Source organism: Daphnia magna, linkage group LG5 (genome assembly GCF_020631705.1).
Source record: "Daphnia magna isolate NIES linkage group LG5, ASM2063170v1.1, whole genome shotgun sequence".
NCBI classification, from domain to species: domain Eukaryota; kingdom Metazoa; phylum Arthropoda; class Branchiopoda; order Diplostraca; family Daphniidae; genus Daphnia; species Daphnia magna.
This window is the reverse complement of record NC_059186.1, coordinates 1,140,198-1,166,478: the sequence shown is the minus strand read 5'-3', so window position 1 is coordinate 1,166,478 and position 26,281 is coordinate 1,140,198. Positions and strand designations below refer to the sequence as shown.

At 41.1% G+C, this 26,281-nt stretch overlaps 3 protein-coding genes, 1 long non-coding RNA gene and 2 other non-coding genes across 13 annotated transcripts; 3 read left to right on the top strand and 3 right to left on the bottom strand.

Moving 5' to 3' along the window:
• Positions 1 to 89: 89 nt before the first annotated feature.
• On the bottom strand, positions 90 to 208 carry Trnal-caa. The gene is made up of 2 exons: positions 171 to 208; positions 90 to 134 (listed from the first exon to the last, which is right to left on the bottom strand). It is a non-coding gene; the product is annotated as a tRNA-Leu (tRNA).
• A 4,046-nt stretch (positions 209 to 4,254) lies between these two features.
• Positions 4,255 to 4,326, top strand: Trnae-cuc. The gene has a single exon. It is a non-coding gene; the product is annotated as a tRNA-Glu (tRNA).
• Positions 4,327 to 6,770: 2,444 nt separating this feature from the next.
• Positions 6,771 to 13,046, top strand: LOC116921742 (natural resistance-associated macrophage protein 2). Of its 2 annotated transcripts, XR_006647046.1 has the most exons (15): positions 6,771 to 6,968; positions 9,079 to 9,356; positions 9,454 to 9,576; positions 9,640 to 9,866; positions 9,979 to 10,117; positions 10,202 to 10,357; positions 10,451 to 10,609; positions 10,726 to 10,788; positions 10,879 to 11,037; positions 11,131 to 11,317; positions 11,405 to 11,441; positions 11,502 to 11,712; positions 11,853 to 11,956; positions 12,296 to 12,366; positions 12,436 to 12,507. XR_006647046.1 is itself a non-coding variant. In XM_045174325.1 (14 exons), exons 2-14 carry the CDS (start codon positions 9,132 to 9,134, stop codon positions 12,524 to 12,526), a joined length of 1,848 nt encoding a protein of 615 aa, XP_045030260.1. In that variant the 5' UTR covers positions 6,772 to 6,968; positions 9,079 to 9,131; the 3' UTR covers positions 12,527 to 13,046. The 2 variants fall into 2 exon arrangements, 1 of the variants encoding a protein (XP_045030260.1); XM_045174325.1 differs by lacking the exon at positions 11,853 to 11,956 and having other exon boundaries at positions 6,772 to 6,968; positions 12,436 to 13,046.
• Positions 13,047 to 13,209: 163 nt separating this feature from the next.
• Positions 13,210 to 17,261, bottom strand: LOC116921755 (annexin B9). 3 transcript variants are annotated; one of them, XM_032928105.2, is made up of 11 exons: positions 17,106 to 17,261; positions 16,186 to 16,362; positions 15,229 to 15,573; positions 14,991 to 15,167; positions 14,706 to 14,910; positions 14,538 to 14,617; positions 14,395 to 14,467; positions 14,101 to 14,274; positions 13,948 to 14,023; positions 13,769 to 13,874; positions 13,210 to 13,678 (listed from the first exon to the last, which is right to left on the bottom strand). In XM_032928105.2, the coding sequence occupies exons 2-11, from the start codon at positions 16,285 to 16,287 to the stop codon at positions 13,628 to 13,630; spliced, it is 1,389 nt and encodes a 462-aa protein (XP_032783996.2). In that variant the 5' UTR covers positions 16,288 to 16,362; positions 17,106 to 17,261; the 3' UTR covers positions 13,210 to 13,627. The 3 variants fall into 3 exon arrangements, with proteins under 3 accessions (XP_032783996.2, XP_045030261.1, XP_045030262.1); XM_045174326.1 differs by having other exon boundaries at positions 16,186 to 16,348; positions 17,106 to 17,253; XM_045174327.1 differs by lacking the exon at positions 17,106 to 17,261 and adding an exon at positions 16,417 to 16,601 and having other exon boundaries at positions 16,186 to 16,348.
• A 168-nt stretch (positions 17,262 to 17,429) lies between these two features.
• LOC123472565 lies at positions 17,430 to 23,662 on the top strand. The gene is made up of 2 exons (XR_006647047.1): positions 17,430 to 17,538; positions 18,074 to 23,662. It is a non-coding gene; the product is annotated as an uncharacterized LOC123472565 (long non-coding RNA).
• On the bottom strand, positions 20,369 to 25,515 carry LOC116921734. 5 transcript variants are annotated; one of them, XM_045174321.1, is made up of 13 exons: positions 25,435 to 25,487; positions 25,275 to 25,306; positions 24,956 to 25,012; positions 24,592 to 24,817; positions 24,455 to 24,529; positions 24,301 to 24,384; positions 24,092 to 24,243; positions 23,819 to 24,030; positions 23,530 to 23,645; positions 23,334 to 23,463; positions 23,217 to 23,272; positions 22,951 to 23,164; positions 20,369 to 22,887 (listed from the first exon to the last, which is right to left on the bottom strand). In XM_045174321.1, exons 3-13 carry the CDS (start codon positions 24,971 to 24,973, stop codon positions 20,565 to 20,567), a joined length of 3,606 nt encoding a protein of 1,201 aa, XP_045030256.1. In that variant the 5' UTR covers positions 24,974 to 25,012; positions 25,275 to 25,306; positions 25,435 to 25,487; the 3' UTR covers positions 20,369 to 20,564. The 5 variants fall into 5 exon arrangements, with proteins under 5 accessions (XP_045030256.1, XP_045030258.1, XP_032783966.2 ...); XM_045174323.1 differs by lacking the exon at positions 25,435 to 25,487 and adding an exon at positions 25,106 to 25,126 and having other exon boundaries at positions 25,275 to 25,291; XM_032928075.2 differs by lacking the exon at positions 25,275 to 25,306 and having other exon boundaries at positions 25,368 to 25,515.
• Positions 25,516 to 26,281: the final 766 nt, after the last annotated feature.

Sequence of the window (26,281 nt, the reverse complement as noted above, 5' to 3'; positions counted from 1 at the left end):
CTAACCACTATACCACCATCGCTTGTTGTTATTGTAAGAGACTCGTTTGAAAAATCTACTCCGGAAGTACATCTTCCAAGAGAAAAACCTGTCAGGAGTGGGATTTGAACCCACGCCTTCATTGAAGACCAGAATTCTGATGCTTCTCTTGGAGAAGTAAGGTTTTTATCCTTGAGTCTGGCGCCTTAGACCGCTCGGCCATCCTGACTTATTTATATTATTTGTACCATAAGTAATAATTACGCTGTTCATCAACAAACTCAATAAAGCGCTTAACTTTTAATTAATAACGCTTTCCGACAGCAAAGCTTTTGCTTCAGCTATCAGAAGAAGGAGAAGAAGTAGAAGGAGAAGAAGAAGAAGAAGAAGACGGCTGCGGCGGCGGTGGCGGTGTATTCTACCGTCACACCGGGAACCAGACAATAGAAATTCAACAACATCTGGTCTCTTAAATGTCCGAGCATGGCTTTGTAAAGCAAAGCATGGGTTGTTGAAAAAGAAAAGGGTTAGTTTCAACTAAGCGTTTATCGTAAAAATTATTGATGCCAATCCCATATTGTCTAGTGGTTAGTTTTTATGGAGAGGTTTCCGGAAGGGAAAAATAAGATAAAGATAAAGAAAATAAGTGTTTATCGTAAAAGTTATTAATGCTAATCCCATATTGTCTAGTGGTTAGGCTTTAAGGTTATTTTCCAAAAGGGAAGAAACTTGTATTCAAAGGGTTCATTTTAAAATGTATTAAAATAAGGGAAAAGTACAAAGATATATTTAAAACAAAATACAATTAGATAAAATTTACTGAACAAAAAACTATTCTACTGGGAGTGGGGAATCTACGGGACTTGGGGGTTTCCTCGTCTTCGGGGTTTGTTGCACCGTAGTGGAAGTGGGCACACACCATTCCCATTGATCCCTGGATTGCTGCTAATCGGGCCTTGAATCGAAATGCACCCCAGGACCGTCCATCGATACCAAGTATCGAGCGAATTTCTTCATTCCTGGGGTTCCATGATCCAAGGGACCCGATAACCAGGGGGAGAATCCTACCAAGGGAAGAATATTTAGCAATCTTTCGCTGGTAGGCATTCTCCATGCTCCCTGGTTGGTCATAGCAGACCACGACGTCAACCATCACCCGGGAACCAGATAATGTTAATTCAACATCTGGTCTTAGGCGTTGCCCGGGGATGGCTTTGTTGACAGTGACATCGTGGCCTTGCTTGACAAGCAGCGTTTCCAGGAGATCTTGGACGGTGTTGTGCCTCTTGGTGGCTAACTGGAGACCTTCTTCACAGTGATTAAGAACGTGATACCCAGTCTCGTTTTCCTTCCCACATCGTCGACAACTCGTATCCTGCTCCTGAGAGCAAAACCACGAGTGCCCCCGAAGAGGAAGGATGTCGAGCCGGGCTCTGTGAAGGTATCTTCAGTCGCGAAAGGAGAGGGGCGTACGGCAGGATACCAGGCGAGCCATGTCTTTCGATGTTCCTTCCAGGGAGAGGCAATGGGCTACAACTCCCTGGTGGCTCTTGTCGGTGAGCAGGTTCCTGGTATAGCGCTGCCGTGCTACTTTCCGAAGTCCGCGGACTGCCTTAACTGGGCTTACGGAGACGTCATCGGTGACAATTCTTAAATTTTCGTCGCCGGATACATCAATCCGCACTCCCAGTCGTTTGGCAGCTTGGCGGGCAAGAGTCCAAAGGTTAGACCCTGCCTCCGCGTACCTCAGTCTGTAGAGCCCCCCATCCACGGATCCCGAAAGATATTCCCCAACTGGCAACACTCCTGGATGCTCGTTTCTGAACCCTCGCAGAATGGTGTCATGGAGCTGCTCTCGGCATATGTTCCTCACTGTAGGGTCTCTACAAGTGAGGAGCTGAGCAGCCCTGGTGATGGTCCAGATATCGGCATTATCAGTGAGGCGGCATGTTCCTAGGCCCCCAACCCGCCGGTCCGCGTAGAAAAAGGGGACCGTTGCGTGATTGGGAAGGTTGCAAATAAGGCCTAGAAACTTCCTACACTCAGTGTCCAGTTGGGTAAGGCAGTCTTTCAGGACCCGACCCGAAGCGAGGTGATGGGAAAGGGAGGGAAGAAGGTGGCTACGGAAGATTTCAAGTTTTTGCCATGGTGCGAGGTGGGAGGCGGCCATCTTGTCGAGGTTAGGGATAAGGTCAGTTGGTGGTCGGAACAGCAATTTTCCGCCGATCGGTGTACCAAAATATGTTTCTTGGTCGTCTGGACCCAAGCACCGAATTAATTGATCACTAATTCGGCACTGGGCGTCAGACGGCTTGCCTATGTCGAAGACCAGGCAAACACTCTTCCCGGCATTAAATTGGAGCCCTAAGGTGTTTGCGGTGAGGGTAAAAACGTTTAAAATGTTTTGGAGCTCGGAGGGAGAATTTGTAACCACGGCAATGTCGTCAGCATATGCCGTGGTTTTCACGAGCGAGCCGAATAATAAAAATCCGGGGTTAATATTGGACTTTCCGGCCCTGACGAGGGGCTCGGAAGCCAGGTTAAAAATAGGGGAGCTAAGAGCGTCACCCTGGCGAACACCTGCTGTCGGGAAAATGCGGATAGATTATTTCCCAACGGCAAAATCCATCCGATTTCCCGAATATATATCCATCCAGGATGCGCCGGAGGTCCTCTGGTATTGGAAGTGATGTAAACAGCTCATTCAGAACGGCGTGAGGCACAGATCCAAACGCGTTGCACATGTCCAGCCATGCTATAGACATGTGCTTTCGTTTAGTCTTTGTCTCCTCGACAACCGTCTGTAAGAGCTGTGTATGTTCCTGAATACCATTGACCCCCGGGAGGAAACCCTTTTGCTCGGGAGATAACCAGCCAAGGTCTGAAGCGACTTGCGTTATTCTCTGGCTGATCACTCCCGAGAACAGTTTGTAAATGGTAGGAAGAAGGGATATTGGTCTAAAGTTGGAATAGTCGCTAGTGTCCCCTTTCTTGAAAATGGGGACAGTTCGCGATGTCTTCCAACAATTAGGAACCCCTAGCTTCCAAACCATTTTACAAACTGTTTCCAGCAGAATGCAGTTGGGGTCGATGGCTCTAAGATGACGGTATTCTAGGCCATCAACCCCTGGTGATGTGTTGGTAGCCCGGCGAAGCTTAGCTTCAAGTTCTTGTTGGGTTGGCGCACGATTAAGGAAGTTCATCTGGTAAGCTGAAGGTTGGGACCAATCGCAGGTGTCGTAGTGTTCCCTCGCACTTTAGCACTGCTCTGTAGATGGTCTCAATTGGTTGTAAGTCCTCTTTAGATATTCCTCCGCAGCTTGTACAGTACCATCGTAGGAGGGTGAACGGTTTTCGAGCACCTCTCGAACGGCTCTTCTTGGGTAAATGTTGAAGAGCCGCTGAATCTTCCTCGCCTCTTACGCCTTTTGCTTGATATGTCGCCGGGCCTTCTGCATCTGCCGGTTTTAGTTTCTTTTTCTTTTGTCAGGGTTTCCTCGGGGTCGTTTAGGGCTAGGGTCTTGTAAAATTTGTACTTTTGGGAGCCAGTAAGCTGTGCAACGTTCGAGGACGTCGTCTAGGTCATGTAGAGTCTCACAGCTCAAGAAGGCAGGAACCCAGAGACTGACAAAATCGTCGTCTCTTTGGCTCTGCTCTTCTGAGCTGTTGTGACTACGTCCTCGATTGCTTTGCTGACTGGGTACCAAGGTTAAGGTCTCAGGGTTAGGTGAAGGGTCTAAAATCTCTTGTGATAAAATTGTGGGGCTAGTATTTTCTTGTTAGGGGAGTTCATAAAGCCAACTAAAATTTTGTGTATTAAAAGAGGAGGCGAACTCCCTCCCAAGATCTAAAATAGGGCTAGCGGTAAAATTTGCTGGGGATAGGACATTACCAGGGGATTCCTCGATCGCTGGGATTTCCACCATGGATAGCTCATCACGCTCGTCTTCTGTTGTAGTAACATCCTCTAGAGAGATCACTGCAGCAGAAGAGTCACGGTTTGAGCCATCCATACTGGATATCCCAGCAAATCGGATGGAGGGTGATGGGTTGTGATTGGAATATAACCTTCGGTAATGTCCTTTTAGTGTAGGGCCATCTCCATCAAATCCACACACTCCGCCTTCCCAATATTTAACTAGTCCGAGTGTGTGGGCTGTCTCTAGGTGTCTGTGGATACTACCCATGGGTGTTAGTTGCCAAGGTTGCCAAGAAGGGAAAAATAAGATAAAGATAAAGAAAATAAGTGTTTATCGTAAAAATTATTAATGCTAATCCCATATTGTCTTGTGGTTAGGATACCTGGCTCTCACCCAGGAGGCCCGGGTTTAATTCCCGGTATGGGAATAAACATTAAAAATTTGCCGTGTATTGGCAACACATTAATTGCATATATCACATTCATCTCCATTAATACTTCATGTTTCTCACCTGACCTACCTAGGAATCAGACATTTTTCTTGTAGTTTTTTCCATACTTAATTCATTCTTGCTTATGACTGTAATTTTAGACAATAGGTGGCGGACTTCACTCCTAAATATTCGTGATTTTCCAAATTAGATAAATAATTTGTTGCGATGACCAAGAATCGAACTCGGGTCGATTGCTTGGAAGGCAACCATGCCAGACTCGTATGAAAAATCTACTCCGGAAGTACATCTTCCAAGAGAAAAACCTGTCAGGAGTGGGATTTGAACCCACGCCTTCATTGAAGACCAGAATTCCGATGCTTCCCTCCGAGAAGTAAGGTTTTATCATTGAGTCTGGCGCCTTAGACCGCTCGTCCATCCTGACTTTTTTATATGAGTACTACCATAATGTATGATTACGCTGTTCATCAACAAACTCAATAAAGCACTTAACATGTAATGAATAACATTTTCCGGCAGCAAAGCACTTGCCTCAGCTTTTAGAAGTAGAAGTAGAAGAAGAAGGCGGTGGTGGCGGCGGCTTCTACCGTCACACCGGGAACCAGACAATAAACATTCAACATCTGGTCTTAAATGTCCGGGGATGGCTTTGTAAAGCAAAGCATGGGTTGTTTAAAAAGTAAAGGGTTAGTTTCAACTATTTTCTAATCGCAAAAATGAATTATGTCAATCCGATATTGTCTAGTGATTTTTTTCATATTTTTATACAGTACCCTAAGTATCCTAACGCTAGGGCCATTTAACCCAGCGTCTTATGGCGAATGGTGTGTAGCGCGGATAGGGAAATGGGGTAGTAAAAATTAAAATAAAGGTACACAAAATTTTCTAGTGTTAAATAAACAATAAGCTATCCAGTATAATTTTTTTTAGTATTTTACCTACAAGATTTGTAGACTAGCATGTTAGTCATCAAATATCCGAACACCGCTATGTCCTATGGGGTGCCAAATGAAACAGGGGCATGTTTTATAATTTTTTTGTTTTACACAAACAAATATGTTCTGATTCCCCAAATTATGCAATTAAATTGTATATTCATTATGCTATATCCCCGTATCTGTTATTATACTAAAACTTAAATAGTTTAGGAAAGGGATATTTTTTACGTGAAGAGGGTACTAAGTTTTATCCATAAAACATAGTTTGCCTCGTTTCCACTTGAGGCGCTGGATACATGTTTTCTTTTTTTGTGAGGGACATTTTCAAAATGAAAAACAAAGAATCGCCTTTTGCCTTTCAAGGCGTGAATCCAGCACCTCAAGTGGAAAAGAGGTAAATTATGTCTGACGGGAAAAATTGTAGTACCCTCTTCACTTTAAAAAATTCCCTTTCCTAAAGTATTTAACTTTAATTATGACAACAGATATAGTTGAATGAATATTTTATTTAACCATATAGTTTTGGGAACTAGAAAATACTTCTTTATGTAAAAAAAAATATATATAAAACGTGCCCCTGTGTCATCTGGCACCCCATAGGGCGAAGCGGTGTTCGGATATTTGGTGACTAGCATGCTAGTCACCAAATATTGTAGGTAAAAAATTTTTTTTTTAATGTACTGGATAGCTTATTGCTTATGTAACACTGGAAATTTTTTTTTTGCTTTATTTTGATTTTTACTACCCCATTTCCCTATCCGCGCTACACACCATTCGCCATAAGACGCTGGGTTAAATGGCTCCAGCGTTCGGATACTAAGGGCGGGTACTGTATGTTGTGTAAAAAGAACAAAGAATACTTATTACTCGCAAAATAATTGTTCGTGAAAATTCTGTGCATTATAATACCTATCCCAAAAAATCAATTTTCAATTACATTTTCGAAATAGTAAATATAATTGTCTTCGGGAAGGGTTTTTTATTGTGACGAATCTTATTAGTATTTAAAAAGTTCATCTCCACTATCTGCCAATTGCTAAGAGTGGCTACGGTTGTAGGAGGCGAAATACACTTCTTGATTCCGAAAACAATCAAAGTTGCGCACCGTTGTTCCTCATTCATTTCAGTGCTCAGTAATTAACGCTTTGAAGCCGGCATTCCCAATAATGTTCTTCCAATAGCAAACGAGATTAACCATGTATTAGTAGTGAATCGTTTTATTATCATGGTCATTTTTACAATCGGAATCAGAAAACCAACGCTACTTAATAACAAAATTGACAAAGAAAAAATGCCGTCCATATATGCTATTGCCATCTTACCGTGAATTTTGGAAGCATAAAAAGGTCTGTAACTAGGATGAGTTGTCAATGTGGCCTGTGGCTGTTTGTCTGATTTCTCTATCTGGAGGGTCTCGTACCAGTTCTTTGTCTAGACAAATGCCTATACTACTTTCTTTTCTCTCTTCTGCTTTCTTTTTCTGGCTTACACTATCTCTGATGGTCACCCCTTTCGCACCGGTTAGTAGGACACTTTCGTGCACGTTGAGCAGTTATTCGTTTGAATGGTGAACGAATTCTTCTGTTGCTCAAAAGAACAACAATGTTTTCCTCTTCCATCCAATTCTGATATCTCGTCTTCCTGCCGTACATCGGCCGTTCATCTCGCCGTTTTCTAAAAGTAAAAATAATTTCAAAAACATTTGAATTTCCTTATGTATTAGGCTAAAAATATTTTGCATCGTCGTTGTATTGACGTTATGTGGGCGGCACTTGGCATAGCCTATATTGAACGTTTTTTTTTTTTTCAAACCAGACGTTGGATAGATTCAACTCAAGTGCAGTTGGTGTTTATATTGTGTTCTCTCCATGCTCTCTCGGTCAAATGGCACGTCAATTGATATGCAATTAATCCTAGTATGTTTTTAATCGTATGGCAAGTTAGGAGAGTTTCTGCTTGAATAATCCCCCACTGTTGGTGCCATTGGGGATATTATTCGTTTGTAAAACGATTACCAATAGCCAGTTACGATTTACCGCTTGAAACGGCTGTTATGCTGTGAAGGTGTAGCGTGTGTGCAAACTTTTCGGTTCCAATCTCGTGTTACTGATCCACGCTTTGTGATTGTGGGTTTTCAGTTGACTTAGTGGATACAGATCGAAGAATCTTCAGTTTTTGAACCGTATATAAAGGGAAAGGTGTCACTATACAGCCATCAACCTTATCTGGTTGTATGGCAAACAGGTAATTCCACAACAGTCGTCTGCCTTAGACTTCTGGTTTGCCTGGCTTTTGTACGAACCACATTAAATTAATTTTGTAGTGAAAGAAAAGGATTAAAACACAAAATAAGTGACGTTACTTTCGAATAATTGGTCTAAAAAAATGTGTCTCCAAGACTTCGTCTACAAAACATTAGAACACATCAGCTGTCTAAGATGCGTCTGTCAACTTCCATCCTTCACGTAAATAGGTATTAGTACTGTATTACGAAGATGGGGAATGGTCTGCCATGATTATGAGTGAAATCCTCAGTTTGTAGTTCGTTATCTGCTCAATACGAAAAAAAAACAATTGGTTATTTCATTTTTTTTTTTTTTTTTTTTAAATAATTGTTGGGTGCAACAAGTGGAGCTTATAAAACCTGTCCGACAAAGGTAGTCATTGGCTGATTTTTGAATGAGCAGCTTTCTCAATGTCACATGTTTCCCCATTATCACCTAGACGTGGTCTCCTTTCGGGAGTGTCAGCTTTTGTGCAGTTTTTCCTAACAGAGTGACTCTCCTTTGGCCTCTTATGCCTTCATTTTTTTTTTTTGACAGAAGGAATCAAGGAAATTCCGAACTGCTTCAAGTCCAAGTTCTCGGTGCTATTTGTTGAATGTATGTTTACTCTGTGTAGAGTTTGGTGAATGTTGGCTTTATTTTTGCCCTTGCGATAAGGAGGTTACGTCAGTATCTTAGGGTTCCAAACAAAGAGTACGTTGTCTACACGAGCGGCATCCGTGTCATCTTCGCCGCTGCGCTTTGAAATGGTCGAAGATGCAACCGACACATGTCTCGTGAAGGGCATTAATTCATTCGTTGTTATATTCTACAGCTGAAATCCTTCCGTTCCATTGCTTCGTCCGAAATCTGCCGCTTCATTGTTCTTTTGATCTTTGGTGATATTTTGCTCCAATTTTCATTATACTGGAAGCTATTAAAAAATAATCTGCCCTACCACAAGTTAGCGTCCACAATTTGTTTTCAAGTTAAACAAACAAAATTGTTTACTCGTCATTTTCCAACTCTGCCCGAAGGCTTTACTTTCACAGACAGTTATAGGCATTGACTCAATTGTTTTCATTACATCAAACAGTAGAAGTGCTCATTGATCTCAGCATTGTCGATTTCGTATTTGATTTACTTTGGTATTTCACCTGCACTAGAAAAATCAAATCCCAGTTGCTCGAGGGCGTGGTTTTCATGTGTCTACGTGATGTTGAGAATTTAAAAAAAGAAATAGTTATAGTTACGTCAACGAATGTTAATCTTTGTGAATAACGTTCTTTTGTTTCCACGCTGAATAATCTATACAAACTCTGCTTGCAGGATTGACGTGACTTTCGAGCCTTGCTCCTACTGTTCTCCGCCCCTCCCTTATCGCTAATTTTCTCTATAAATTGACGTTCTCGATAATATGCCTTGACTAGTTGCCTTAAAGAACTCAGCATCTCCTGTGGCTTGGACTTGACCAATTGCAGCCCCCAACTTTGAAAGTTGTTGTTTTTTGTTTTGCTGTTTTGCAGTTGCGGCCCCTGCTGATTTAGAATTACCGATCTCAGTTGTATTCAACAACGCAATGGAGTCCGTTACAATTTTGTCGGTCAATGGTAAGCGCGCCAGCTCATCTAGCAGTAGCAGTTCCAGTTCCAGTTCCAGTGAATCGGGTGCGCCAAAGCTGGATGTCAGCCAAATGGATGACCGCGGCAGAAACAATTCTGCGTTTCGTAACGATGAGGACGACATTCCCCCAAACCAGACCTATTATGCAGATGAACTGATCGACGTACCCGATTTGGGAAAAGTACGCTATTTTCATTATCATTATAATTTATTACTTTATTTATTTATTTATTTTTTTTTTACTTTATGCAAAATATTTGCAATTTTACATTGAACAGAAATCGTTTAGCTTCCGCACCCTTTGGGCTTTCACCGGCCCGGGCTTTCTGATGAGTATTGCTTATTTAGATCCAGGCAACATTGAATCCGATTTACAGTCGGGAGTGGTGGCTGGCTACAAGGTAAACGCGAGTCATATTTTTATTAAGATTTTTTATAGTCTGAACAACGAAAATATTTTACAGTTATTGTGGGTGCTTATGACGGCAACAATCATGGGACTGTTGGTTCAGCGTTTGGCTATCCGATTGGGGATGGTTACGGGCCTGCATTTGGCAGAGATGTGCTACAAACAATATCCGAAAGTGCCCCGCCTTATATTGTGGATTATGGCCGAGATTGCCATTATTGGATCTGATATTCAGGAAGTCATCGGCACATCACTGGCCATTTACATTCTCTCGGATCAAGCGTAAGTTTTAGTCACCAAAATTGAACATTGTCCCTCGTAAAAAAAAAAAAATGATTGCGTTCCGTATGATTCATGTGATCCCATGGGCATCCCCTCTCTGACTCATTTACAGAGTTCCCATCTGGGGAGGTGTCCTCATTACAGTTTTCGACACGTTTACATTCTTGCTACTTGACAAATATGGTTTACGCAAGTTGGAGCTTTTCTTCGGCTTCCTCATTACTGTCATGGCCATCACTTTTGGATACGAAGTCAGTATTTCATTTAATTAGAGAAATTATGCTTGTACATTAAATTTATTTTCTTTTTCAACGACATTTCATTTTGAATTTCAGTACGTTCACGACCCGCCACCGCAAATCGAAGTCATCAAAGGCCTCTTCATTCCAGGCTGCGCCGGTTGCGGTCCTGAAGGTGTTCTCCGAGCTGTGGGGATTGTCGGTGCTGTCATCATGCCTCACAATCTCTTTCTCCATTCGGCTCTAGTCAAAGTAATATGAAATCAAATTCCTTTTTTTTGGTGGCGGAAAAAAACTAACATTTTTTGGTCTTTTCTTTCTTTGAATTTTTTTTTTAATTTTTAGTCGCGTAAAGTTGATCGCAAAGACAAGCATTCAGTGCAGCAAGCGAACATGTATTTCTTCGTCGAGTCGTGCATAGCTTTGCTGATTTCGTTCATTATTAACATTTTCGTCGTCTGCGTTTTTGCCTACGGACTCTTTGGCAAAACCAATCAAGATGTGGTAAGTTGAACGTGAAACACGATTTTTCGTCGGCATCTTCTCGCAATTTCGTGCCGTCTCTTGGAATGCTTAGCCATTTTAGCTGCCTTGATAAACGTTGACATTTTTGTTTTCAGCAAGACTTGTGTGCGAATAGTACGTCATCGTCCTCAGAACAAGAAATCGAGGAATTCTTCCCGGTGCGTATACCTTATAGGCAATCGGCTTGAGAAACTCGTTGTTTGAAATGTCTATAACAATCTCTCGTTTTGTGGGACGCCTAAATTTAGGCCAACAATGAAACTGTTGATGCCGACATTTACCGCGCTGGACTGTTCTTGGGCTGCCAATACGGAGACGCAGCCAGGTACATTTGGGCTGTCGGAATTCTTGCGGCAGGTCAGTCTTCTACGATGACGGGAACGTACAGTGGCCAGTTTGTTATGGAGGTAAAAAAAAAAAATAATAATAATAATAATAAAATCAAATAAAATTATTATTATGGAATTCAAATTACCTTTTACAATGGATCGATACCTCAGGGGTTCTTGAATTTGCACTGGGCTCGCTGGAAGAGAGTATTGCTTACGCGTACGATCGCCATCGCACCAACTCTTTTCTTGGCCATCTTCGCTGACATTCAACAGTTGACTGGACTGAATGACTATCTCAACGCTGTCATGAGTTTGCAGTTGCCTTTCGCCCTGATTCCCACGTTGACGTTTACCAGTAATTAATCGCAATAACTACCAATCAAAATACTTGAGCTTGCTCTGTTTATTCCACGTTTCATTTGCCCTTTTCTTATACCGACAGGTTCGCCGAAAATTATGGGCGACTTTGTTAACGGGCTGTAAGTAAAAATCATCCAGCAAGTTTTTTCGTGTTGATTTCTATTTTTACGCCCTCGTAGGTTCAACAAGATTCTCCTCGCCATTTTGGCGGTGGTCGTCGTAGGCATCAATCTCTTTTTCGTGGTTGTAACCATTGATGAAAACCTGCCTCACCACTGGGCGATATACACTGCATTTGGAATTTTCGGCGTTCTCTACATGACCCTGGTCGGGTATTTAGTTCTTCATTTAATCGACGCCTTTGGTGGACGTTGCTGCTCTCGACTACCGGTAACACTAAACAACTATTTTGATGCAATTCATTTCTTGTTGAGCGCTTTCATTTGTCTTGATTGCTGATCGTCGCCTCTTTGTTATGTCTCGACATCCGTTTGTCCTCCGCTTGTACGTGAATGTGTTCCGGAGCGCAGTATGAGAGATTGACAGTTCACAAAGGAGATGGTGACGAAACAGCACCGTTTGCGTTCGCTGTTGATCAGTACTCGGGGAATCGAGTCAATTAAAATGCTTGGAGGTAAAATGAAAAATATTCCCGTTCAATTATACCGTGAGTAGACATGTATGACATCGATGAAATGTGTGATGGCTTTACAATGTTGTCTGCTGTTATTGTAATTAGTCTATTTGCTTGATTTTAGTCCTTTACGACAAGTTTAGCCATCTGTCATGTTCTTGAACTCGTAAAAAGTATTTTTTTATTTTTTATTTTGAAGCAGTCTTGATAAGTTTTTTGTCCGAATCAAGATTCCTGGTGTGTCAAACTGTTATCAAACATATCGTTATGAAATGTCTAGTGCCTGTTTCAATTAAAATCAGCGTGAACCATGCTCTAACTATAGCGATTGCTGTTTAGGGTATAACTGGACTGGTCGACCAAAACCAATATCATCTAACGACAAACGAATTGACAGAAGCTTCTTCTTTGTAAGTAAAGCCTCATCTCATAAATTCGTATCTGCTCTGAATTCTGATAACCCTTGTCGCTGTTTGTAGAGCTAGCATCCACTCCATGGGAACTAGATTATCAATTGATAAGAACGGACTGAAACATAATGGTGATGACGCTAATAGCAAGGAACAATGATAGCCGTTTCCTCCGCCTCCGCCACAGTCATCACGGCGGCCTTAGCGGCAGCGTTCATGGCAAATTTTAATTACAGCTATTTTTAGTATACTTTTTTTTTTCTTAAATCTAAAGGTGGGAAACGTCTGTCATGCAACTGCAATTCTTATCGATTCGGATGGTTACCGATTCATCTTTTTACATACCAACAATTTTTAAAATAGCTTTTAGACTTCCAACTGTCTGGATTTGCATAGCGTTTTGTCTCCTCAATAGTTGTCTACAGCTCCCGATTGCCTAAATACTTGCGGCAAAGGAAGATGTACTGTCTCTTCAGAAGATCTGAAAGGAGTGCAATCTTCTCATTTTTTTAATTAGGTTTACAAGCTAGTGAGCTGAAAATTTCTTTGAAGAAAGAAAAGTATACAGTCAATCGTTGATTCCGAGTGCCTGTTATTTTGACGTGTTTTATTTGCTGCCACATCTCGTGTTTCAATTGATTGTTCCGGAATTCCAGCGTATAATACATATATGCTCCTAGTTCCATTTGACTTGTATCTTACGCCATTTAAAACATCACATTCAAGTATAGCCTGTATAGGCCTAGCGACTGGCAATAAGAGACCCTCAGAACCTTCTGTGACAAAGAGGAGGAACTTAAATAGGAAAGAAAAGCATACTTACACACAAATTACAAAAAAGTCTTTTACGTAGTATGATGCCTTTATTTTTGAATTCTAATATATTCCAAAACACACCAACATGCAGGGCTGACTGTATGGTTTTAATCCATCTCAGTTGCATTTCGTCTCAACGTCTACACAACGCGGTTTAAATGTCAAAAGCAATTTAATAATCCTTTTCCTTGTAGTTAACTATATTGGATTTCTCTGAAACAGGGATGTATGTGGTATAGAAGCCAATCGACTCAGTGGAAGCTATGCAATCAGAGTTTGGAAGCAAAACAGTGTCTTGACGATTGGCACCCAATAATTAAATAGATTTTAAAGTAAACACAACCAAATCAGAAAGGCAAATAATCAAAAATAACGAAACCGATCCAAAGTAAGCTATAGAGCTATAACGAACAACTCTTCGATGTTTTGGCAGCTGAATGCTTTTTCAGCCAAGAAGAGCTAGAAGAGCCTTTTTATAATCACCTGATGTATCACCCTACGAAAAATAAAAAATAAAATAATAATATCAGTTCATCTCCAGAAAATAAATCTTTGTTTTAAAAAAGAGTATAAGATTAACAAGTACCGAAACATCTGCAAGGAGACTTCTATTGAATTTTTTCTCGTATTCTCGTTTGATGTTGCCTAGATCGATGTCGCAACGACTCACAATTATGCGAATAAGATTTTGGCTGTTCAGAGGGGAATTATTGATTAGTGTCGGTATAATGTAATACAATTTTGGACATTGTGGTAAAAGCTTACTCTTTTGTGCCCATTCCTTTAACGGCGTTATGCAGGCGCTGGGCAAAATATCCCGGCCGGTTTGCAGCACACTGCACTAATATTAAACGCAAAAAATAAAAATAAGTTTGTGCCAAGGGTGACATTTAAAAAAATCAAAGCTTCGAGACTTACATATTCCTAAAAGACCTTTCTCAGCGTTAGCTGAGAACTCGCTAACGACAGCTCTTTCCAAAGTGTGGCCGTGCATACTTTGATACTCAGCCATGACTTGACGCAAATGAGCCCAGCTGCGAGTCGCTAGAATCGAATTAAAAGCACTTTCGTCCGTGCCCAATTTGGCCGCTCCTAGATACGAAAACAGAGGCAAATGAGTGCTAAGATTGCGAATCATTTTGTTATTGAATTGTACAATCTATGGCAATCCATTGAACGGAATTAGCAGGCGTAAATGTCATGTAAACGTACCGGCTTGGAACAAGCGTTGGGCATCCGCCTTGGCTTTTGCTACGTCAACCATTTGGTTCTCATCTCTCTGACCCTGTATGCAAATTTCAGAGATTAAGACGTCAGATTCAATTAGAAAGAGACCAGCATTCAAAAATGTTCACCTGTGCCAACGACACGAGAAGCATTTTGAAGACGCCAGAAGTGTCACCTTTGATGTCCTTTTCCATGGGATGACCGTACACTGATCAATCACGTAATCGATTAATGTTTGTGTTTCTCTCGAAGCAAATTCACGTAAGCGCAGTGCAGTTAATTGATAGCATACTTACATCTTACGTAGGCTGCGTTTATATCACGGATCTCCTGATTAGTCCCGCTGCAAAGTATTTCAACGAGCGTCCCTTCACTGGTGCCTATTCCACTGATGGCCACGTACATTTCACGAGCCATATACTCGGCCACTGGGAGGCAAAGGGCAACCATAACTTTCTCAAATGCGCCACTCAATTCACTTCTCAATTTCGACTCTAAATCCTGATCGATGGAAAAGGGGAAAAAAAAAAACAGATTTTAATTTTTAAATCATTTTTGGCAGTTTAATTGTTTCCTCATACCTTTCCGTAGCCTGATTTGTAGGCTAGATTGATTGCAGCGCGTTGACTGCTAGTTCTATGGCACAATATTGTGATGAGAGCCTTTTCATCAGTGCCTAATCCTTTCATGGCTCTATGAAGGACATCTGCGTCGGATCGCGCATCAAACGGCGAAGCCGGATGTACAGTAGGAATATTCTTTAATGGCATAAGATTAGTACGATAATCTCTTGTGGTGGCCGTCATTTAATGAACTTACTGGTTCCATTTGCTGTTGTTGCGGCTGGTAGCCAACTGTCGAAGGAGCGAATGGCGCGCTTGATGGATATATCCCACCTGGTGCAGAAGCGGGTTGCAGACCGATTGGGGGAGGAAGAACGCCCGGGTAAGCCACTTGTTGCGGAGCACTCGCGCTGTACTGCGGGTAAGCAGGAGATGGTGCCGGGTAATACGGTTGTTGTTGTTGTTGTTGTGGTTGCACGGGATACGGGAGACCGCCAGCTGGTGGATATTGATTATTTGCGGGCGGGTAGCTGGGATAACCGGGTTGGCTGACGGGATATGGCGGTGTTTGGTCAGTCGGGTATCCTGGATAACCACTGGACTAAAGTATTTGAAGGATGAAAATCAGTCGATCGATGCACACAATATAACAACATAACATCAACCTAATTATAAAATATAGTAAAGAAGAAAAAAAACAAAACAAAACAACTATGGGTTTGTTTTCATCCGATAATTTTGAAATTGGCGAATTTAATTTGAGTGTGTGTTGTGTAGCTGACGCAATCAACTGAATTGCGTCGTGTAAACTTTTTAATTGACATACCAGTTTTGATTGGTATTCCGAGGGTTAGTCCAACTTGATCATCATTAATTTCACATCACATTAATCGAAAAAACTGGAATCAATTTAGAGGTTTACATGACGCAGCTCAGTTAATCATGAAAGCCATATAATTACTAATTAGGCTCGTACGTTCGTTGCAAGTTTGAACAGCTGCTTATGACTATAATACTAAAATAGTTTTTTTTTCCCCTTTTGGTGTGTTGATCAACAGATTTCTTTCTATTTTCCCCTAACGGATGCGGACACTCCAGCGAATATTTAGGTTGGGATTCAATGCACATGCAGAACGTACACCGCCACATATCCGCTATTTACCATTGTGGTAATCAACGGTGAAAAATGTGAACTTCTCATAAAGAAACTTACCTGAGGAGGATAACCTGGATACGGCTGCTGCGGTTGTGCTGCTGGATAACCGTCTGCGGAAGCAGGATAACTAGGATAGTTTGGATAATTAGGATAGCTCATTTCCAACAGGTTTCTTTACAGTCGTCAAGATTAAGCGTCCAGTGATAATAAACGTGGCTTTCTGCAAGGAAAAAGCTGTAAGACAAAGAGGACAAAAATTGTAAAAGAAACAAATTCGTGTGAACCAACTTGAGATATTTTACTTCAACGCCAGTGACGGGGGAGCAAACATTTGAAAAAAAACAAAAAAACTCAACGACTATTATAACCTCATGATGATTAACCGTTTTTCAGTGCTGATAACTAATATAGGTATAACGAATCTATTCGGGTGAAAAGGGCAACTTGCGAGATAAGTTAAATATTATGTTGCTCCAAAAGTAGTAAATGTTTGAACTTATCTTTAAACAAAATCTTCTTGTGCAATTGCTATATCTGGTTTTCACTCGCCTTATAGTGCTCTAGTTTGCTGTACAGAGCCATAATTTACTGACAAAGTTAACTTAGTTATCTCTGTAGACGGCCTGTAAATGGCCTGTAGACTTTCTGTATAGTTATCGCTGGCCTTCTACTGATAGTCGGACACGAACGAATGATTAGCCTACTATTTAACGTCTGATAGCAAAAAAGTCTAATAAAGTCGGTTGATTCTATTGAGTCAAGAACATTAACGTTTCTTAAATTGGTTGAAGCAAGCTGGTAGAAAAGTTTCTCACGCTAGTTTCAAACTACGTTTTGATTTTCTGCCACCAGAGTCTCAGTACATTACACAACATGGGGCAGAGAGAAGGGTGGGGCCTAAATGTCTGGACTGCAAGAACAAGTTTCTTTCCAAATCAAAGTCTACTTCTAAAAAACAAATCTGAAAGCTGACTTACCGCACAAGCAAGCCACAAATCAAGAAAATCAGATGACGAATCAAAGGATATTAGCAGTAAACAAATGTGACACGGGTTGTTTTCAACACTCCTACAGAACTACACAAAAATAAAACGGCCGTCGGGAAGTTCCAGCAGCCCAGTGTGGGGATGGGGATATTTACAGCAGAAAGAGCAACTGAACTCAATTGCGTGGCTAACAGCGAACCTCAACTAGCGCCGCCAGTGTAGATTCCCACTATTATACGTGCTACGGCGACAGCCTCTAGCGCTCAGCGTCCCTATTCTTAGAATTGCTCAACGCTACAGCATTTGTGTACAGCATGCAGCATTGTAAACATGACACGTCACCGTTTGCAGCAGTACACACGTTTTCCACTAGGACACCGAGGTTTCAGATCACCCCTCCTGTGTCGTGCTGGTTCAGCAACAGGTAGAAAGCATTTTCCGTAGTCAAACATACAAGCAAGCAATTGAATAAGAAATTGCCAAACCTGATTATTACTTCACGTTGTTTGACGCATTAACACAAGCGTGTCATACGTGCGTCAGATATAAATGAGAGATAAATCCCGGAAACAAAGTGACGTCATTGGTGACTAGTGGCCGACTTTCACAGAAGCAAGACGGAAGTAAAGTTTGCAACGATTTTCAATTTTACTGTTTTCTTGCAGTTATTTCCGACATTTTTTTTTTTTTTTTAAGATTTCACATCAACCTGCTTTTTTAGGGCTAGGCTCCACGTTATCGGGAAGCTTTTTTTTATGTTGATCAGGAGGGGTGGATATTTTGGGGGAAATGGAGTTGCTTTTTTTCGGTTCGGGGACAGGGCACCTGGGGCTGGTACTTCGATATTTGCCCCATAACCCGTCGGTTATTAACCCACGAATAGGAGTGCTAAGTTCTCTTTTTTACTGGATTTCATTCCTTTCTTCCCCGCTATCATTCAATTTAACTGATGGGACTAGGTGGACTATTGTAGCGAACACGTGCATGTTCGACCATCGACAGACGTCGCACCCTCGCCATTCGTTATTACTGTACGGAGAGACGTATGGACTCATGGACTGACGGAAACGGTCATCTTATACCATCCAATTGCTGCCTCTCCGGATTGGTGGAATGCATGGCACCTCAAGTAAAAGGTTAATCTTGTCTGTCAGGGAATATAGAGACCGAGCCGGGAGGTAAGCAACGCCCGAAAAGACGATCTAAAGGAAGAGGAGAAGTTGGTTGATTATTAGTCGCTATTGCTTTGCTGTAGTGGGTTGCGATCAGCATCTCAGAATTAACATAACTGACGGTGATTTGCTCGTTACACTATTATTCGAGATTCTGACAATAGTATTCAAATATTTGACTTCCGTACTCTTTCACGGTATTTCCGTAGACTTCTCACTTTTCTGTAGTTATCACAAAATGGAAAACATTAATAATAGTTCAAGGCACAACTACACTACACTTGAGAGTGGAAGAGACTACGCAGCTGGTCGTATGTAACGAATGACACGCTAATCAAATGATTTTGGTTGACTTATCAGGAGCCGAATTGCTTCTCGTCAAGAGGTTACCGACTTTATTTCTCGAGGTTCACCCCTTCTCTCTGAGAGAAAGCGTAAAAAGGGGTAGAAATTAAGAAAATTTTGAGAAATCACGGAAATTTAAGGATATTCTGGGAATAAAAATAAATATCCTTAAAACGTCCGTTAAAGTGTTTTGGGTGATTATTTTGTTAGTTTTAACTAATTCAGGTTTATTAAGGTGAATTACTTGTGAACTGTTCGTAATTTCGTATATTTTTTTTACAAAACGCCATTATTTTGAAGTATTCTTTTGTTATGTAGCTATATAACAACTCTGTAGTCGCCAGATAAGAAATATAGCAGACGGCCTAACGACTTGAAAATGGCGCTATGAAAAATCTAGAATCAGACGTTTTCTGTCTTTTGAGGAAGAATGGACTAAATCTGGTGTCTCATATGGTGGGTCAATATTCTTAAACAACTAAGATATAACAACAAGGGATCAACCACAAGCCAATCGGGGTTCACATTTCGGGCATCGGGACGGAGCTCTCGGAGTGCGATCGGGGTATGTAGTCGGCGATACAAACCCGATTCCAATCAATCGATTCATGGTAAATCCTAATCGATCAAGTATTTCGACCTGATAACAAACCCGATAACACCTTATTCTGCCCGCCTACCCCGATTAAAATAATTTTCTTTAATTTGATTCAATTTTCTCGTGATTTATCCGATGGGTATAAGTAGGAAAAGCTAGAAATACTTGGAAAAATAAAGAAATCACATGAAAATAGGGAAATCGTAGAAATTTAGGGAAACCACGGGAATTGCGGGAATTTACGGTCTTTTAGGAAATCATAGAAATTACAACAATTTAAGGAATTTCACTTAATATGGGGTCAGTAGGGGATGATGCACGAGAGAGTTCGCTTGATTCTTAGTAAACTTAGCAAATGGGCCAATTGTGAGGTTACTTAAAATCTCACGCCTTGCACTGAAAAAATGAGTACTCGGCAGACCTACGTCCGATTTTAAGCATGTTTCATTAATTAACCAGAGAGAATCTCGACTAGGAAAAAACGTAGAGAAATAAAGTGTAGAATAAACTTAAAATTTCAGCAAAAGTTTTTCCTTAAATAACGGATAAGCAAACGATTTCTTTTATCTTCTCACTTTCGCTCTAACCCTCTCGTGTAAATTTTCCTCTCTGGTTTTGGCAGGCAGGCAGGCATAGTTTTTCAATTTTGCAACTCAGCATCCGGTACAACTCTGTGGAAATCTCTTTTTCCAATTCCTCTGCGTGTGGCCCTCACCCTATCTAGGAAACATTCCTCAGCCAGTCAGCCTCAAGGGAAGAGGGGGACATTTGGCGTTGGGGAGCTGAGTAGAAACCCGGCAAACGCTCAAGAAAGCTGTCCGATTAAATTTGGTTCAAACTTAATATACTACCTTAAGACATCATTTGCACCCCTTAAAACTGGTACAGATAAATTTTTCTTTGCAAAAGAAATATTTCTATGCGAATTAGAAGTCTCTAATTAAAAGTTTGGGATAGTAGGTAAATGCCGGCCCTTAAGATGAATTGGATTTAAAGGGTCCTATTCGGTAAGCTCCTATTTCGTTTGGTCCTATTTCTCCGGTTACCAAGTACAGCAACAGGGTATTAGGCTATGGTAACAACATCATACAGTAACGATTGTTTTTTTACATCAGTGTTTTAAAGAGCAACAATGGAAATCCTGGTATTTGGTGCATCTGGATTTTCAATTCTAAATTGCATTAACAATTTTACAGAACGATATCTGCGTTAGGGAACAAAAACAATTTTTAAAGAGTTGGCAAAGGAACAGCGGACATTAACAACTTGGGATTACTAGGAAATGACTGGATTATTGCTGGGAATCGAATGAAATGGTAAACAAATTGCATTTCTTTACCAATAACGGTTCCCGGTGTCTGGAAAAGAACTTGCAGTTTCCGAAGCACTGCTAGAGTGCCTGGAATCAGACGACGGTTTTTTCAGTTCATTTCTTTGCGACCACCTTGACAAGACGGGAGAGGTTGGTATTATAATGGGATCATTGGATCTGCCAATTGAATGTGATAGTTCCAGGGTTAATGATGACTGCTTCACTTGGCGGGCTCGATTCCTCCTGGGATCTAGCAAAGCATTGCAGAAACTTCCATCCTTGCGCTGGTCGAATGTACATGAGACTGGCTGATCTGGAATAGATTCACTAGAGTCATTTCCCTCTTTACGTGTAGATAGCGTCTCCACCGACAGTCGAGTAAGTGATCCGTTCCCCCCTTCCGACAGAGTCCACTGGTGTGATTGTCCAATATGAGATTGCTGATGAGCACTTTTCAATCGATTGGGACGACGGTTTGTCGATACAACTAGCTCTTCAGTTTTTCTGGCAAAATTCGGATTTACTGACGGACGGATGGGTTCCAGCTGCTTCAACGGTATGCCGTAATTCTCCAAATCGACGGACGATAGTCCCGTCATTTTCAGTATGGAAGGATATCGAACTTTTAACGAATGAGGAGGAAGCGGTTCGTCATTGTTGTACCTGTGATGTTTTTTTGGCAACGGAGACGAAGGAGATGTGGAAGTTGACGACACCGATTGACTCTGATGCATCGAGTTCTTGACAGCATATCTTTCTTCGACGTGACGCAAGCAATGTATAAGATCGCGCTTCTGGGAGGCGGTCAATGTGCGAAAATTGGCAATAAGTATTTTAAGCTCTTCTCCGGTGAACTGATCAAATGAGCCAAATGGGGTTTTATCGTTTTGGCTGCTGCTTATTGTATCTTCTAGCGACAATGAAGGCACTCCAGAGATAAACTCTGAAGAATAGTTTGACGGCATTTCTTCTGGCTCGCCGATACTAGAGGACTGAACAGATGACGGCGTCGTCGGAATTGCGGCGGGAGATTGAATAGGACGCAAAAGACCAGCCTCTTGTAAATTTTTAATTAACGATGCGATGTCAAAGGACGTTGGACCACTGGTGGTTTGTCCAAAGTTTATAAGTGGCGCAGAACGTTCTAGAAAACGAGTAACACTTTCGATAGCCTGGGAGGCTGCCTTGGCTTTAACTCCATCCAAAATTCCAGCACAAACTAATCCTTTTAATTTCTCTTTTGATGTGTCAAGCAAGTCGACAGCAAACGTAGCATTTTCTTGCAACAACTGAGACGAACTTCCCGTTTGGCAGCGTTCGGCTGAAAGAGCTCGTGTTAGCAACTTTGTAATGCTCGGGCCAAGTGATCCCAGGCTGTCCTCAAGCGCGACTAGCATACGCAGTACTTGTATTAAAGTTGGGTCGCACGAAATCCAATCGTTTGCGGATTGGGATGAACTGCCACCGACAACCGAAATATCCTTAGACTTGTGAAGAATCCGTAATTCTTCGAAAAAGGATGACTTGAGAGGATGGTCAGCATTGGCTGGACTTTTGATAGGTTGTTGAAGATTTGGAGGGAGATTTTTAATTTTTGATCCCTCAGAATCCATTCCTTTTTTGAGATCAGGTGTTGATTTAATTTCGTTCGAGATTTTTTTCCAGCCAAATTGGAGCCGCCGCTGACCTTCGCTATTAGAACCGAAAGCTTTGCCTTTGAGGGTGTCAGCTTGGTCAGTTTGGTCGTTGGCTAATCTGTACTTGTTCATTAATTCCGTTTTCTTAGCTTCAATTTCCTTTTCATCTAGTCTTTGCATTCGCTCGAACCAAACCTTGAACCACTCGCGCTTAAAGTCATGCATGTACGGATTTTTTCCTTGTTTTTCGGTCTCCGAAAAGCGTCTCTTCCAGAAAATTTCCCACTCGATGGTGTATAGCGGATGGTCTTGTGGACGCTCCTTGTAAATTCGCTGTTTTTGGCTTAATGCTTCTTTGAATTCCTTTAATTTTTCTTCAACTTTTGCCATTAAGTGAATTTCATTCGTTGTTTTTGTTGCCGTTATCTTTTTGTGGTTATTTTCTTTCCGCTGTTTCTTCGGAGTTTGACGGTTTCTACCACATCGTCTAACTAAATCCTCACGGCGTTCTTTATCGTACTCGGACCGAGCATCACTCGTCGACGACTGTCGCATTTCAGTATAACGCCGTTGGCGTCTCCGAGAGCGTCCACTGGAAGCGCGGCCTGAACGTAATCGCTTTGGAGATGGAGATCGAGACCTGGAAACAGTAACACGACTCATGGAACTGCATACTGAACGTAATTGCTTCGGAGATCGAGAATGGCGCCTACAGGATTAGCATAACTTAGATGTCACGATTCATATGAACATGTACTATATGTTAAGGTACCTCGACACTGAACGTGATACGACGCGATTAAGAGCGTTCAAAGCGGATTCGACCTTTTTTTGAACGATTTCCTCTTCGACTGTGATGACTTCATCACATTCTGCAGATTGACACACAGGAATTTCCGCTGACAATTCCTGTTTGTCTCCTGAAACTGACTGCGCTTGCACATCCAAAGGCTTCGCTTTTTCGCGCCATGTGGTTCTGCAGCTACCTTCAATGGCGAATATTACGTCTTGATATTTTTAAAATAAAAAGCTTTATACCTGTTTTGCTTGGGACACGAAGCGCCGCAACACCAATACGTTTTTCGCACGTTTCACTTTGGAATAGCAAACATATATTAACAAAATAATGGCGAGCAAATAGTGCAGTAAAATTACCCGTCAGTTTCGAAAATCGATTCATCTGATGACAGAGTGATAGCTTCATCGATCGCTATTGCTGTACGACCCTTTTCGATGGGGAGCGCACATTTGTCAGCTATCTCCATTCCAGCGTTATTTGTCAAACCTTAAAGAAAAAAGGTAACAAAAACCAAATTATTTCCGATCCTAGTGAGTAGCTTCGTTTAACTACCAGAACCTAAATGCAGGGCGATAGAGAATTCGGATTTTCCGTCCTTGGCACATTCCCCGGATTTCATGTCAGTAAATGGAGAGCCAATGTCGTCATAAAGCAAATCTGGCGTCTCTCTTGAATAGGAATTACGGAAAAAATCGAAGATAACACGTACTGATGTTATTGTAACCATTACAAATTATAGCTCTTTGGTCTCTAACTAGTAGTTAAACTTACTCAAATAGAAATTCTTTACGGAATTTCAAGTAAAAATTTTAGTTAAACAAAACTTATAGAAAATACCTACCTCAAATGAATTCCAAGATCAATTTTCGTGCGAAAAAATTTTGATTTTACTTCCCACTGGGTACGATGACACGATAAGATCTGTAAGCGACCGTTGAAAATTTCAATTCTGCTGGCAATCGTTTCTAAATACTCATGTATTTTGAGCGGCCAGTTTTCAACACGAGGATCAGCTTGAAGAAACAACGAGTGTGCTCGGGGAAAGTATTTTTTCTGTATCGAACCCAAAACAATTATTAATTAGAACGATGAAATCTAGGTTAAGTTAGTTTACCAAATAGAGAATGCGATGAGCTGACGACTGAATATGCTTCAAAATGTTATCGAGATTTTCGCAACGTTTCTCACAAAGAATGCAAATGTAGAACGAATGAGATGTGCAACTCATATCACGATCCGGATTTACCTCCACAACGTATTCGAGCCCTGAAACAACTTTGTGTTATTTAAAAATAAAAAAAAGTTTTTAGTTTCAATCTTCACCAATCAAAGCTGATTTGCTATGGGATTTCACGCATGAAGATATTTTAGGTGTTGAGTGGGACCAAGATTGTAGTTCTTCACATCCTATGACAAAGAAAAATTCTTTAGTTTTGCTATTCAAATTAAATTACACTTGAACATTTTGGGCACATACCTGGAGGGGTTTCATATTCATCCACGCAAACTGAATCATTGGCTGGGATGACAAGGCCATACTCTTTGACACACTCTTTTACAGAATATGGGAATGTAAATGTTTTTTAAGCTGTTACTTTAACTAAACAAAATTACCAAGAAGTGTTGTGGTTGCTAGTTTGGTATCATGGAGTCTGTGCTGATGACCAAGACTTGCAGCATGTTTGAGGGCATCTCTAGTATTCCTTGGTATTAACAAATCACATATGTTGTAATTGATTTTATCTTTATCAGTACCACACTGGGTAAATATGGGATAAGTTCTTCCATCTTCTAATTGAAATTTTTCATCCTCTAGTTGTTTGCTTTCTGCTTCATCATTCTATAGGAATAAACAAATCATTTTCTGAATTCCCCATCAATAAGGACTTAACACTAAGATGTAGTAGCAAATATCTAACTGATGGCTGAAACCAGCCATACAAACAAATGATTTACAAAAAAACAATTAATGTATTACCACATCTAACATCTTCATCTTGTGATGTCCAACACCTGACAAGTAAATGCAGGCGACCTGAGGAAAGAAATCCAGAAACAAAGCTTAAGAGGTTAAATCCACAACTGTAACTGGCCTGGCCAAGTTGATGAGAAGAAAAAAGAAACTGACTTTCTCGTCGAACGAAAAGTACTGGAAAACAAATTATCATGAAAGATGGCTTATTTTAAATGTTTGGATTAAATAAATGCTGGAGGCCAAAATAAAATGGCTCGTCTCGACAAACGTTGAAAACAGTGATTAATCTTTCATTCGTCACAAGATTTACCAAACAACTTACAATTAATACGTCTTTATGATTTTATTCATGTGAAATTCAAAATTCAAGCATTTACTAGTTTCAAAAACGTGAATTATTAACACTGCCACTTACCAGTTCTATTTATGTGGTTACTCGTAATGGGGAATTGAAGGGGAAAGGGCGCCACTGCGCCAGATGGCCATGACCCATGATCGCCAAGGTCGGCCATCGAGGCGTGGCTCAGGGTGGAAAATTCTTCTCCCCGAATTCAATTGGGCTTTGCAATCAATTGGATTGCAATCAATCGATTCATCAATGCAAAAAACATTATCGATTGACTGTTTCACCCGATCTATCCTATAACAACCCCGATAATAGCTCGTTCTACCCGCTTGCCCCGATTTTTACTCTGAAACCGAAAGAACGGCATTTTTTTTTATTGCTTCGGGGCAACGGGTAACCTCAAATTTTTCCCCGCACCGCCCCGGTTGAAAAAGTGGTACCTCAATTCAACCCCGAATGCACTTTATCGGTGCGGGGCGGTTAACTCGATTAGAACTAATAGAGCAAGTGACTGACGCGTACTCCCATTGTTTTACGAACGCACCTTGGTGTTTTAAGATTAGCTTTTACGGCTGGAAGCCATCTTTGTTTCGCGATAAGCATGGCCGCCAGCCGCAATTTCTCTCTTAAAATAGTAAGGTACGTTCGTAAAACAGTAGGGGGTACGCGTCAGTCACTTCCCACATAGCAACGGGTTATCTTTATGACATCCAAAGGATGTCCGGTTGTCTCGAGGGGGGATGTCCTAAGGATGTCTTTAAAATAATGTTTAAGACTCCTTCAATTCGTCCAAATGTCCGGGACTAGTACTATCTTTAAGACGTCTATCAAGACAGTTTGAGGACAACTTTAAGTTGTCTTTTGGATGTATGAAAGACAACTTTAGATCGTCTTTTTGATTACTTAAAGATATTTTTGGGACATCTTAAAGATTTCCTAAAGACATCTCAATGATATCGTTCTGATTTCTTAAAGATATCCTG

Bases quoted from the DNA above. Each gene is read 5' to 3' on its own strand.
- LOC116921742 (XM_045174325.1), top strand. From the start codon at position 9,132: ATGGAGTCCGTTACAATTTTGTCGGTCAATGGTAAGCGCGCCAGCTCA. The intron at 10,358-10,450 runs GTAATATGAAAT...TTTAATTTTTAG, and splicing joins TCCATTCGGCTCTAGTCAAA to TCGCGTAAAGTTGATCGCAA. The intron at 12,367-12,435 runs GTAAGTAAAGCC...CGCTGTTTGTAG, and splicing joins TTGACAGAAGCTTCTTCTTT to AGCTAGCATCCACTCCATGG.
- LOC116921755 (XM_032928105.2), bottom strand. From the start codon at position 16,287: ATGAGCTATCCTAATTATCCAAACTATCCTAGTTATCCTGCTTCCGCA. The intron at 15,574-16,185 runs GTAAGTTTCTTT...CAAATACTTTAG, and splicing joins ATCCAGGTTATCCTCCTCAG to TCCAGTGGTTATCCAGGATA. The intron at 15,168-15,228 runs GTAAGTTCATTA...ATGCCATTAAAG, and splicing joins AACAACAGCAAATGGAACCA to AATATTCCTACTGTACATCC.
- LOC116921734 (XM_032928075.2), bottom strand. The intron at 24,385-24,454 runs GTATGTGCCCAA...TCTTTGTCATAG, and splicing joins TGAATATGAAACCCCTCCAG to GATGTGAAGAACTACAATCT. The intron at 23,165-23,216 runs GTATAAAGCTTT...TCGCCATTGAAG, and splicing joins TCGTGTCCCAAGCAAAACAG to GTAGCTGCAGAACCACATGG.